The 12827-nt window shown below is 44.8% G+C and overlaps 1 protein-coding gene across 1 annotated transcript in view; it reads right to left on the bottom strand.

Annotated features, from left to right (window-relative positions):
- The window catches only part of LOC140198761 (dynein axonemal heavy chain 11), a 64443-nt gene extending 53959 nt beyond the window's left edge, over positions 1-10484 (bottom strand). Inside the window, 2 exon segments of the mRNA XM_072259772.1 lie at positions 1487-1574; positions 9644-10484. Coding sequence (XP_072115873.1) covers positions 1487-1574; positions 9644-10484 — 929 coding nt within the window.
- Between the last annotated feature and the right edge of the window lie 2343 nt (positions 10485-12827).

The raw sequence follows: 12827 nt of genomic DNA, 5'->3' as shown, positions 1-12827 counted from the left end.
GAGTATTGTGTGCAGTTCTAGTCATCATACTGCAGGAAGGATGTGCTGAAGAGAGTGCAAAGGAAATTCACAAGGTTTTGTACAGATTGAAGGATTTTAGTAATGGAGAGTGGTAGGATAGGCTGGGATTATTTTACCTAGAGGGAAGGAGGTATAACAGACAAGCAGTTTCAGTCATCTAACTTAATAAGGAATAAGGCTATTCTTAAGATTTACAAGTCAAGTTTTGAAATGGGCTGATGCAGTGCAAGTAATGCTACAGGTACTGTAAGTACCTCATGGACATGTTATGGAAAGGAGATACTGGTTAACGTGCCTGGAAATTTTTATTTGGCAGGTCTGTTGTTCAAAATAATGCACTGCTGAGATTACCATACAAATCATCTGAAATTAGAAGTGAAAAGTCAATTTCAGCCTGAGTACAATGCTTCCTCTCAACAAGAATAAAGGAAATGCAGAACAATTTCCAAAACAACAGTGCACAGCACAAATCTCTTTAAAGCATTACAGTCCTGTTTTCTGACTGGTGGACCAAAAGCGCCATAACAAATCTGTGTCGGGTAATACTAAGTTAGGCACCAGTATATTGATTTTTCCATATACTTATCTCCCTGCTTCCAGTGGGGCATATAGCTAAAAAAAAAAAATCTTGAATAAGTGTAGCAAGGTTATTCTAGCTTCATAATCAATTATCCACTAACTTCCTGATTAAATACCATACAACTCCACATTCTACCACTGGTCTTACTCCAGTGAAGCTGTTAATGAATTGTCATTTACACACACAATTGAGCTTGGTACAGCCTAACGCAGTGAGGAGAGAGGCAGTAATTGAAGCAAAGTGCCACATTTCAAGGAAAATAAAAGCAATTATGACTTTCTGAGAGAGTTAGAGTGATCAGGCCAATGAGCAATGGGACCTTGGTGAGCTTATCTAAATCTGTAGCCCAAGAAGATATTTAATGTGTATCATAAATCACGTCAGAAATGTTCATGTAGGTCAAATAATAGCAAAGAGATCAACCTGTAGATGCTGAAGTAATTCAAGGCAATAAATCTATTCCAGACATCAACACAGAGTGAACTACTGTCAAAAGTCACAATAGCAGTGAGTCAGGTCAAGAAGCTACACTTTCCTCGGTAATGAGCAGGTACAATGTCAGAAACAAGGACACATCGGAGAAGATCAAACTGATTTAGGAGGCCAGTAAATAGACAGTTTGCAGTGTGCAGTGTATACTGCTGAAAGTATTTTCATGTGTTTTTTTTTCCAAAAAGAGGAAGCAGTTTAATGCAATTTATCTACAATTATGTTAAAAGGTCCTGTAGTCAGAAAACAAGGATTCTATTCCATGGATAATTTATGTACAATACAAACATAATGCAGAGAGTCTCTTACTATTTGGGTGATAATAAATATCCCAGCTTGTGAATTTTGTGTCTTGTAACGCTAACAATATCCAAGATCTACCTCAGGCTGTTTTACATTACATCGTGCTCGATGTCATCCTCTGACAGCAAATAGACGAGGCTGCCAGGGACAGAGCCTTGAGGATCTCTGGAGGCAAGAGTGCCTGAGTGGAAGAGAAACCATTACTGTATTTGTACTGGGTGCAATCAGATCAAGAGGACTGGGACCATAAAAAACCTCTCTAATAACCTGAACAATAAAGGCACAGAGGAAGGTGGGAATAATCAACCATGTTAAAAACTAATAAGAGGTAAAGTAGAACAGTTAATCATGAACACTTGAAGGATGCCCCATTTATGACTACTGTTATAGGAACTTCAGTGCCATGACTGAGTTGAAGGAAAAATAGATCTGGACTTGAGAAATAACCTATTCAAGGGCATTAAAGACAAAATGGAAATTGTCATAAAAATGCTTTGGCAACACCCATGAAGTAGAATCAACGTTACCAAGAAATATGATTGACTAAATAAAATTATGATGAAATTTCGAGCTCTAATATTGACAGTAATCTTGGTTTAAATAAGTCAGAAATTGCAGTTCTCTTCTGTATTGCCTTGCCAATATTGATATTTTTAACTGGGACAAAATTATACGTTTGGTAGTGATACAATTTTTTTACCTGTTAATCACATGGTTCAAAAGATGCTCCTTCAACATCCAGCTCCATCTTTTTATTGTACTTAACAAAGATGATTTGAAGGGTTTAATAGATACTTGAAACCATCCAAAGCTATGGGTATCTTTAAGTGCATTAACTTGGATATATAATGTTTCATAGAAACTGATCTAGAAAGAGAAAAGTATGTTCTTACAGAATTCTAGTTTGCACAGTATTTTCCTTTGATTACATCCCCCCCCACCCAATAGTATCTCAGAAAAATATTAAATCCCAGTACAATTATCCAACAATGTCTTAAAACAGTGATCTATAAAGTGGGTTAGGTTTACTGAACAACATGATGGATTAAAAAGGCTTTAAATATTTGATTGTGTAACTCTCTGTACTATAAACACAAAGAATATTGATTAATAATGAATTGTACACTTAACTTATGTTTATTAATAATGCATGGCAACTGTTATAAATTTAAGACCTTGTCTAAGATTTTCTCTCAGTTACAGATAACTTTGCTGTGGTAAAAGCATTCATTCTCTTTCATTTAGACATGTGCATTGCCAGTCAACATGTAACTGCATGATCATTCCTTGCTATTCAAACTGGGTGTGTCTTTCAGATATTTCCATCATTTTAAAATTGAAGATGAGTTTTTAAACTACATTTATCAAAGTTGAAAAACTGTATAATTGTGATTTCTTAAATTAAATCAGTGCAACTTTACATTGTAGCACAAAATAATCATACACACCAATTTATACAGTGCCAATTCAAAATCAGGTTACAACAGGTCAAGAAACGCAAAGGGCAGAAAGAGAGGGGAGAGCCTTAAATGGGTCAGAAGGCAATAGATATTCAGTAACAAAAGGGATGATGACACAGGTGAAAGGATTTCTGAAAAATTCAATCCCCCCAAAATACTTATAAAGATCCTGATATTACACAGTCAGTGTCTGGAAGGCTGCAACATACTAATCAAAATGATGAAATACTGTTTCTTTAGCTTACACACAGGCTCTCAGAAATAGGGTACAAGGTGAAGGACAAGATCAGTGAAGATGTGAAACAGTAAATTAATATAATAGGAAACCAAAAGTTCTTGCTTGTGTTTCTGGACTCAATGAAAGTGTTTCACATAACAATATTCACCCACTCAATCAGTGCCGGTCTCCCACTGTAGAAGAGGCCACTCCTTCAACATCCAGCTCCACTGTACGAGCAGAAAATACAACAGACTACACTCAGTCAACACACATAAAAGTTGCTGGTGAACGCAGCAGGCCAGGCAGCATCTCTAGGAAGAGGTACAGTCGACGTTTCGGGCCGAGACCCTTCGTCAGGACTAACTGAAAGAAGAGATAGTAAGAGATTTGAAAGTGGAAGGGGGAGGGGGAGATCCAAAATGATAGGAGAAGACAGGAGGGGGAGGGATGGAGCCAAGAGCTGGATAGTTGATTGGCAAAAGGGATATGAGAGGATCATGGGACAGGAGGCCTAGGGAGAAAGAAAAGGGGAAGGGGGAAGCCCAGAGGATGGGCAAGGGGTATAGTGAGAGGGACAGAGGGAGAAAAAGGAGAGAGAGAAAAAGACTGTGTGTATATAAATAAATAAATAAATAATGGATGGGGTACGAGGAGGAGGTGGGGCATTAGCGGATGTTTGAGAAGTCAATGTTCATGCCATCAGGTTGGAGGCTACCCAGACAGAATATAAGGTGTTATTCCTCCATCCTGAGTGTGGCTTCATCTTGACAGTAGAGGAGGCCGTGGATAGACATGTCAGAATGGGAATGGGATGTGGAATTAAAGTGTGTGGGCCACTGGGAGATCCCGCTTTCTCTGGCGGACAGAGCGTAGGTGTTCAGCGAAACGATCTCCCAGTCTGCGTCAGGTGTCGCCAGTATATAGAAGGCCGAACCCCATCCCATGCATTATTTATTTATTTACACACTTTCTTTTTCTCTCTCTCCTTTTTCTCCCTCTGTCCCTCTCACTATACCCCTTGCCCATCCTCTGGGCTTTTTACCCCCTCCCCCTTTTCTTTCTCCCTAGGCCTCCTGTCCCCGTGATTCTCTCATACCCCTTTTGCCAATCAACTGTCCAGCTCTTGGCTCCATCCCTCCCCCTCCTGTCTTCTGCTATCATTTCGGATCTCCCCCTCCCCCTTTCAAATCTCTTACTAGCCCTTCCTTCAGTTAGTCCTGACGAAGGGACTCGGCCCGAAACGTCGACTGTACCTCTTCCTAGAGATACTGCCTGGCCTGCTGTGTTCACCAGCAACTTTGATATGTGTTGCTTGAATTTCCAGCATCTGCAGAATTCCTCGTTTGCATTTTTAAAGGGACTACACTCAGTAGCCACTTTATTAGGTACACTTCAAAACTTGAAGGGGATTGGCTACGGCAGTTGAAGACCACAAACGTACACTCAATGGCTAGCTTATTTAGGTACAGGAGGTACCTAATAAAGTGGCCGTTGAGTGTATATTGAAGAAAGGACCAGCACTGAGAAGTATATTGTGGACAGGTATGTTATGTAGGACTAGATGTTATGTGCACTCCTGAGACCTGCTGCCTAGACTCTGTGGGGTGGCCCAGTGAGTGGTGGCATCTTCTGGGTTTTCAAGCGGGTGACCTCTTTCCTCGGTGTTTCGCTGGTAGGCCCACGACACCTCCGGAGGGTTCAACAGTGGATCCCAGTGTCCCAGGCTCACCCCTTAGATGCCTTTCACTCACTTGGGGGCCCAGATGGAATTCTTTCTCTTCATCCAGAGCCACTGACTACCCTTTTCAGCAGCTCTGGAGAGGTCTGTGACTGCTTGTCGGTGTGTCTTCCCTTGCACTCCCAACTCCCGGAGTAGCCTTGATGTTGATGTGGCTACAAATCCTCTGCGGCCTAGTTCCACCGGTCGGACCCTGCTTTCCAGTCAGGTTGTTGCACATCGGCTGCAAGCTCAGCTTCTTGTGCTCGTAGGCCTCCTCCACTGCATCCTCCCACGGCACTGTAAGCTCGATGATGCAAACGAGATGGAGTGAGGCTGACCATAGCACAAGATCTGGTCTGAGGTTGGTTTTCGCAATTTCAGTTGGGAAGCAGAGCCTCTGGTCTCAGTGGCAGCACCAGAGATTTTTTCTTGCTGGTGCCACAGTGGGGCTGAATTATTCAGTGATGGTGCTGAGGGATGTACTGTATGGTAATATGTATTCGCAAGGCCAGACACATGGCATTCAAAAGTCAGTTTCAAGCATTACGTGCCTACTATAAATGCCTCTGTTGATTCACAAGCAACAGCAATTGATAAATATAATATAGAAGTGAACTGTGACAGTGTCAACAGCATTGGAGACAACCCGGGCTACACAGAGCATCAACAAACAAACCAACAGAGCATCCAACCCACAGCACACAACGTGAATCACTCACCAATCCCGCAATCAGCGTCAAATGTGTGCTTTTCAACTGAAAAACACAACACTAACCCACAATGTCCACTGCTATTCACATTACATAGACAGACAATGGCAAAAGATACACAGTTATTAAAGTCAAATAAGACAAACAACAGATGCAAGGCTCTACCAGGAGTTGGACAAATCGTACTCGGACCATGCAATACCTCAATTAATTTGGCTACTGAATTTAAAACAAAAATCAACAGAATCACTGCTCGGAAGTCTAAGCAAAACCAGTAGGCTTAATAGCAGTAAATGTAATATTTTAGGATTTGCAGGAAACATAAGGACCATGGGGTATCCACCACAAAATAATAATAATAATCAGCATTAGTCTTGGCCCAAATTTTTAAAAAATCATTGATGTTTTCAGAGAAGCACAATCCGTCTGTTGTTGTGATTGGTGGCGAAAGCATCAATGATTTTCTGGATGTCAAGTGCTTTGGTCCTCTGGCAGTTTATGACCAACAGGGCCAAGTTGCTGTTCTGAGCATCGCCGTTGCTATTCCTTAGGTAGTTTTTGAGGCATCTAAGGCAAGAGAAACTCCGTTTGCATGAGGCAGATATCACAGGTATAGTCAGTGATATGCAGATTAGTTTGTATAAATCTATAAGTGCATCGCGGTCCGGTCTCATTAGAGCTAGAAATTCCACTGTGTCATTCACTGTCTGTCCTTGCTTTTGTTTTGTTTCCAGCAGACGCCGAACCTGATGTAGCTCTGCAGTCAGGTTCACTTCAGTCACTCCATAGTATTGGGCCATTGGCCAAAGACAATTCTTGTCTAGGAAGAGCTTGTGTTTGGGACTCAATGCTGAGACTCCAGTCAGAACACCCCCAGTTTCAACTGAGAACCGTCTTTTCATTTCAGTCAGAAGTCTGTCTATAACCAGATAGAAACAGTGCTTGCAAAGGTCAGAGGATGTGCCAGGTGTGCGTTCAGTTTGGGTCTCAACAACAAAACCATGTAGGCGGCGGGGTGGCTGGGCCTGTCTCCTTTCACGTGGTCTGCTCTGTATACCGGCCTTGACGCAGAGGTCCCCGACTCTTGCCTGAATTTCACTCCATGAGTCCTCTCCCCGTTTTGCTGAGAGTGCATCGACAACAGACTAAGCCAAGTCCACAGTGGATGAAAGCTCCAAACTGGGAGATTGTAGCTGGTCTGACATGAACTTGGTGACTCGGAATAAATCCTCAAACAGAGTGAGAAGTAAAGCAAACTGCTCGTCAATCAGTCCATTTACAGCTCTGGCCTCCGTTTTCCTCCGTGCATTTGGTTGACCCATAATATCCTGTAGTGTAGCTAGAATGGCAGGGAGTGATTTCCTTATAGCCCACAAGGCTGTATACTGCCATGCCCAGCGTGTATCTGACAATTTCTTCAACTCCACGGGCTGTGCAGTTGATTCCAGTTCGCTCTGTTTCTTCATGAAAAAATCGTGGGCAATAGAGTTTGAAAAGAAGTTGTAAAGCAGCTGCACAGTTTCAAAAAACTCACCCACTTGTTGTACATTGCTCACAACATCCACTAAAACAAGGTTAAGTCTGTGAGCGTGGCAGTGTATATATAATGCCTGCCGGACCTCTTTCCTGAACCTCTCTTGTACCCCATTATTGCACCCAGGCATCACTGCCACCCCATCATAACACTGACCTATACATGCGTTCTTATCAGTAACACACTGGGCAAGTGTCTGTTCAATGCTTTTAAGAAGCGACTCTGCGTCCAACCCTTCTGCTGGAGTGAAGTGCAAGAATTCTTCAAGCACTGTTTCGTTATTCAAATACCGCACCACCACTGATATTTGCTCCTTTTTACTCAAATCTTTACTTTCACCCACCATGATGACAAAACGTCCAGCCTCTTTGATTTCTGCACTTATTTGACGTCTGACCATATCTGCCATAATACCCATAATTTCATTCTGGATATCGTGATGGGTGTTTTTTACATTTCCAGGATTGTCCTCTATTTTTTTTTTAGCTGCAGTCTCATCAAACTTCCCAATTACACTGAGCAACTCAACAAAGTTTCCCCTATTGCCAGATCCATCATCCTCCCGGTGTCCTCACTGGGCAATGCCTTGGCACGTAGTACAGTGTAGAGACTCAACCACTGCTCTCATATACTCACGATTTTCTTGGATAATCTTTGCATGTCCTTCGTCAAGCATATTTCCCAATCTTGAACCGTCTTGTTTTCTCAATCTGAATTCGGCCCATGCCTCCATAGCAAGCTTATGAGCTGCACTTACATGGTGGGTTTTGAAAGCTGTTGTAGCTTTCCGCCAGTTGCAGTAACCGGTGACAGTGAAGGTAGACTCAGAATGGAACCCATGTCCTCCACACAGGAAATGCCTGCATGCGAAGCAGAATGTAGCATCTTTTGTGATTGAATATTCCAGCCAGGAGTACAGGTCAAACCAGCCAGGAATAAAACTCCTTTGCTGGTTGCCAAACTGTTGCGGGCAGCAAAGGGTACTTTTTCAATGCTGGCCGACGGGGTCCTTCCTCAGGCTGCTGGCTAACATTGCTAACAGTATTCTCACAAGCACTAAGAGCAGGTTCATCCACGTTCTCTTCTGAATCCCGCTCCATTTCTTGTTCCTCTACTTCACCTTCACACTCCTTCGATGAACTGCTGTCGTCCTCATCCCCACTTACATCTTTCTGCATGTCACTTTCAATTAAGACTGGCTCAGGCTGAGATACGACTGATTCCCCTGGATGAGGTCGTTTTCTCACTAAAAATCGATCTATTTTTCACGCCGGCCAAATAATGCACGTGCCAGGCCCACGCTAGCACTGTGTGTGTGTGTGTGTGTGTGTGTGTGTGTGAGATCCATTAGTCTCGCGAGACAATGGATCTGCGCCTGGATCCTGCACAATGTATGTATACCATCAATCTCTCACGTGAGTGAGAGTGAGTGATATCACCACCTTAACTGACCTTAGATCAGCTTAACTGATCTGAGGATGGCAACGGCAAGGCATTGACAACAAACGAGTAAGCAGAAGTGTGGAGTGGATCTGACCTTAGACCAGCACAGTGTTTATAACTTTATTGCTGCATGGGTGCTGTGGTAATTGGGAGTGCTGTTTCACTAGATCCACTGGAGAAATAAGCTGTATTCAAAACTATACAGAGAAAGCAAAGCAGCTGCAATTTGTATGTCAAATTTCAGTTAATTTCTTGATGGTGCTATGGTGGTGCTATTGTAATTTCAAGTCAAGTCACTTTTTATTGTCATTTGGACCATAACTGCTAGTACAGTACACAACAAAAATGAGACAATGTTTTTCAGGACCAAGCTGCTACGTGAACAATACAAAAACTACACTGAACTACGTAAAACAACACAAAACTACACTAGACTACAGACCTACCCAGGACTGCATAAAGTACACAGAACAGTGCATTACAATAAATAATAAACAAGACAATAGAGCAGTAGGTTGGTAGTCCGATGGCTTGGGGGGAAAACTGTTACATAGATAAACAGCTGAATGGCGGCGTCCGGGATCATGTCCGTTCCTGTACTACCGCCGAGTATTTCGTTGGAGTCGGATGTAGTCCAATTTAATGTCCATTGGACAGCAGAATGGACGGGAGAGCTGGCCAGCTAGGGCTTGTTTTTTTCCTGGTATGGACTCCTGCCCGCTTGCCTCGCTTCCACTTCCTCACACACTGCTTACGACGTCCCCACCTCCTGCCACTGGCATCAGGCAACTCCGAGGACTGCGGGCCCGATTCTCTCAGCAAGTCGAGGTCGCGCAATTTATCCAGCAGATCTTCATGAAGGGTTGTTTTTGGGTGACCTCTGTATTGTAGCAGTATCTGGCGATGGTAGATAGTCACTGTTATCCATTGCCCTAAACCCTAATTGTGCCTGAAAATTAAATTAAAAACTAAATTAAAGTAGCACCAGATCCGAAAGGCCGCTGCTGCCGTGCCGCCTGCTGGGCCCTGAGATTTCTGCTGGTGCTAGCACCAGCTCAGCGCTGCCCCTGTCTGGCCTAAGTCTGCCACCATCTTCCAATCACGTGCCCTGCCTAGCCGCCCGGTGTCTGCTCTGGATGTGTCGAATCTGGCTTGACCCTCACCTTCCTGGATAAATGCTGTTAACGGCCAGCGGGATGAAGGGGGAAGGAGAGCGTTGACGCTCATCCGCCGACTTTCCAGCACTGCTGCAAGACACCGTAGCACCTGCTTGTGCCGCCAGGTGTATCGGCCTTGAGTAGGGTTGGTCTTGCAGCCCACCAGAATGTGTTTCAGTGTTGCTGAAGTTGGGCAGAGGGAGCATGTGGGGTCCTCTCCATACCACTGGCTGAGATTCATGGGAAACGGCAAGACATTGTAGGCAGCCCTGATGGTGAAGCTCGCTCTGAATGTCCCCATCTCCCACAGCTCTTTCCAGGAGATCTTTCTTTTCTCCACTCCCTCCCATCTCATCCATTGCCCTTGCCTTGCCTGAGTGACAGCCTTTGCGCACCTCGAAGCCTCCTCCTGCCGACATATCTCCTGCGTCACAAGCCCGCGTCTCTGAGACGGAGCAGCATTGTTCCAGGCTGGTGTACTGTCCCCAAGGCCGAGACCACTCCTCCCTTGCTGCACTCGGCCCACGATGTCCCTGTGCTTGAGTGTGGCCTTTGCTTGCTCGGTTGCTTCTGATGGAGTCCATTTCCTCCCAGTATCCAGGATGTGGGCAGCTTGTGCCACAAATGGATCACTCGCCTCTGTTAACATCATCTCCCGTCTCACTCTGGCGCTCTTGTACTCCTCTGAAAGACTGGAACTGGGTCGCTCTAGGACTCCTTTGCCATAGAGCCCTATGCTGCTGAGGCACCTGGGAAGACCAGGCCACTTCCTTACGTATGAGCTGATCAGTCTCTCCAGCTTTTCCACCTTCGAGATTGGAACTTCATACACGGTTACTGGCCACATGAGGCGTGGAAGGAGCCCAAATTACATACACCAGAGTTTCAACTTGCCAGGGAGTGTGGTTCTGTCGATGCTCTCAAGGTCACTGACAGCATCCTTCCTGAGCTGATCTACCTGCTCTGTGTCTTTGAGGGATGGGTTATACCACCGACCTAGGCTCTTCACAGGATTCTCAAAGACTGTTGGAATCGTCTCATCGCCCATGTAGAAACATTGGTTTACCAGCTTCCCCTTGACGATAGAGATGCTTCTGGACTTGCTCAGCTTGATCTTCAGTCGAACCTGCTCGATGTTCTCTTGAAGCTTTCTCAACAGGCGTACAGTACAAGCCTTGGTCGTGGTGAGTGTTGTGAGATCGCCCATGCATGCTCTGATAGGCGGCAACCTCAGGCCAGGTCTTCTGCGCTGTCCTCCAACCACCCATGGAGATGCTCTAATGATCACTTCCATGGCCATGATGAAGGCTAGCAGGGAGATGGTACAACCAGCCATGATTCCCACTTCCAGCTGTTGCCACACTGCTGTGTAATCTGCTGTTGTCAAACATAGCAGCACATCCTGGAAGTAGGCCTTAACGAGGCTTGTGTGGGCCAATGGCACCCTGAACAAGTCGAAAGCAGTCCAGAGGAGGTTATGAGGGACCGAGCCGAAGGCGTTGGCGAGCTCCAGGAACACCACGTGAAGATCAGTTCCCTTCTTCTTGGCAACCTGGATCTGATGCCAGATGGTGCAAGCCTGTTCCAGACAGCCGGAGAAGCCTGAAATCCCTGCTTTCTGGACTGATGTATCATTCAGACGGTTTCTTTGCAGATATCTTGACAGCCTATGAGCCACCACACTAAAGAAGATTTTGCCCTCGACGTTTAGGAGACTGATCTGGCGGAATTGGCCGATTTCTGATGAACCCTTTTCCTTTGGGATCAGGATTCCTCCGGCTCTCTGCCAGGATGTTGGTATCTCTTGCTTATGCCATTCCACCTTCATGAGCCTCCAGAGGAACTGCAGGACACCTGGTGCATTTTTGTAGAGCCTGTATGGCACTCCATTGGGACCCGGGGCTGATGCGACCCTTGCTCTATGCACAATGTTCTCCACCTCACTCCATCTAGTTGGTGTTCCAGTGGATGGATTGGTGGCATGTCAGGTGGGAGGGTGATCTCTTCGTGGCGTCGGTTGACTGTGTATAATTTTTCCAGGTGTTTTTCCAGTTCTGCCTTTGACACTGAGAGACTTCCACTCTTCTCCCCTGTGAAGAGACCCTTCACAAACTTGAAGGGATCTTTATAGAAGCTTGTTCTTGTTCGCTCCTTCTTCCTGCGCTTCCTTACCAGGTTCTCGGCTCTCCTCAGTGTCGTGAGCCTGCTCCGGATGTCTGCTTGCAACAGGTTTATGCCTTCCTTCTCCTCCTCTGTGGCCTTCCTCCATTGTTTTTTCAGTTGCCTCCTCTCTCTGACTAGACGATCTATTTCCTTCTGCCTCCTGGACTTAGTGGGGATTGTTGATGTAGTTTTCTTCCTCTCTAGCACTCCAAAGCGTTCCGCTCCATAGCTGTAGATTAATTCCCCCATTCTTTCCAGCTTCTTAATGGTGGTGCCTCTGAGCGTCTCTAAGATATTGGAGAGGTCAGCATTGACCTCCTCCCACATTGTCTTCTCGCAGGATTTTGGCCACTTGATCAACGGTTTTCGCCCCTGGAACTTTTTTTCCGTTGCAGGTTGTAATGGGCTGGGTTCAGGTTGCTCTCCTGTGCCCTGCTCTTCCTCCGCTGGGACAGGGGTATTGATGTCCTGCAGGCTTTGGGTTTTGTCCTGCTGCTGAACTTCAGTCGACTAACTCAACCTGCTTCTCAAAAAGGTAGCTGTCGACACAAGGTCCCTGTTAGGTACAGGAGGTACCTAATAAAGTGGCCATTGAGTGTGTATTGAAGAAAGGACCAGCACTGAGAAGTATATTGTGGACAATTATATGGAAACAAGAGGAAGATAAAAGATAGAACTACATCCAGAATGGCGAGTCCATTGACATTTAAGTCAGATTTAATTTGAAACTACCAATATTTTAAAAAGTTCCAAAGTCAAAGGAAAGTCAACAGTAAGAGAATTTCCTTTTGGTTTTGAATCAATGTCAGCAATAAACATTTATATTTTGCAAGTTAGTGGGGTTAGACATTGCTTCTTATACTCAATAATACTGAACTTTATAAGGGATCATGCATGAAGAATGGCAACTGGATATGGATTGAAGAGATGACACAGATAACCAACTCCAGTCAGACTACACACACTCAGAGGATGTCTAAATTGTAAGAGAAAACTCAGCACCACATCAGAGCCTGACATTTCCAGA

This window comes from Mobula birostris, chromosome 6 (genome assembly GCF_030028105.1).
Source record: "Mobula birostris isolate sMobBir1 chromosome 6, sMobBir1.hap1, whole genome shotgun sequence".
NCBI classification, from domain to species: Eukaryota; Metazoa; Chordata; class Chondrichthyes; order Myliobatiformes; family Myliobatidae; genus Mobula; species Mobula birostris.
This window is presented reverse-complemented; position numbering and strand designations above follow the sequence as displayed.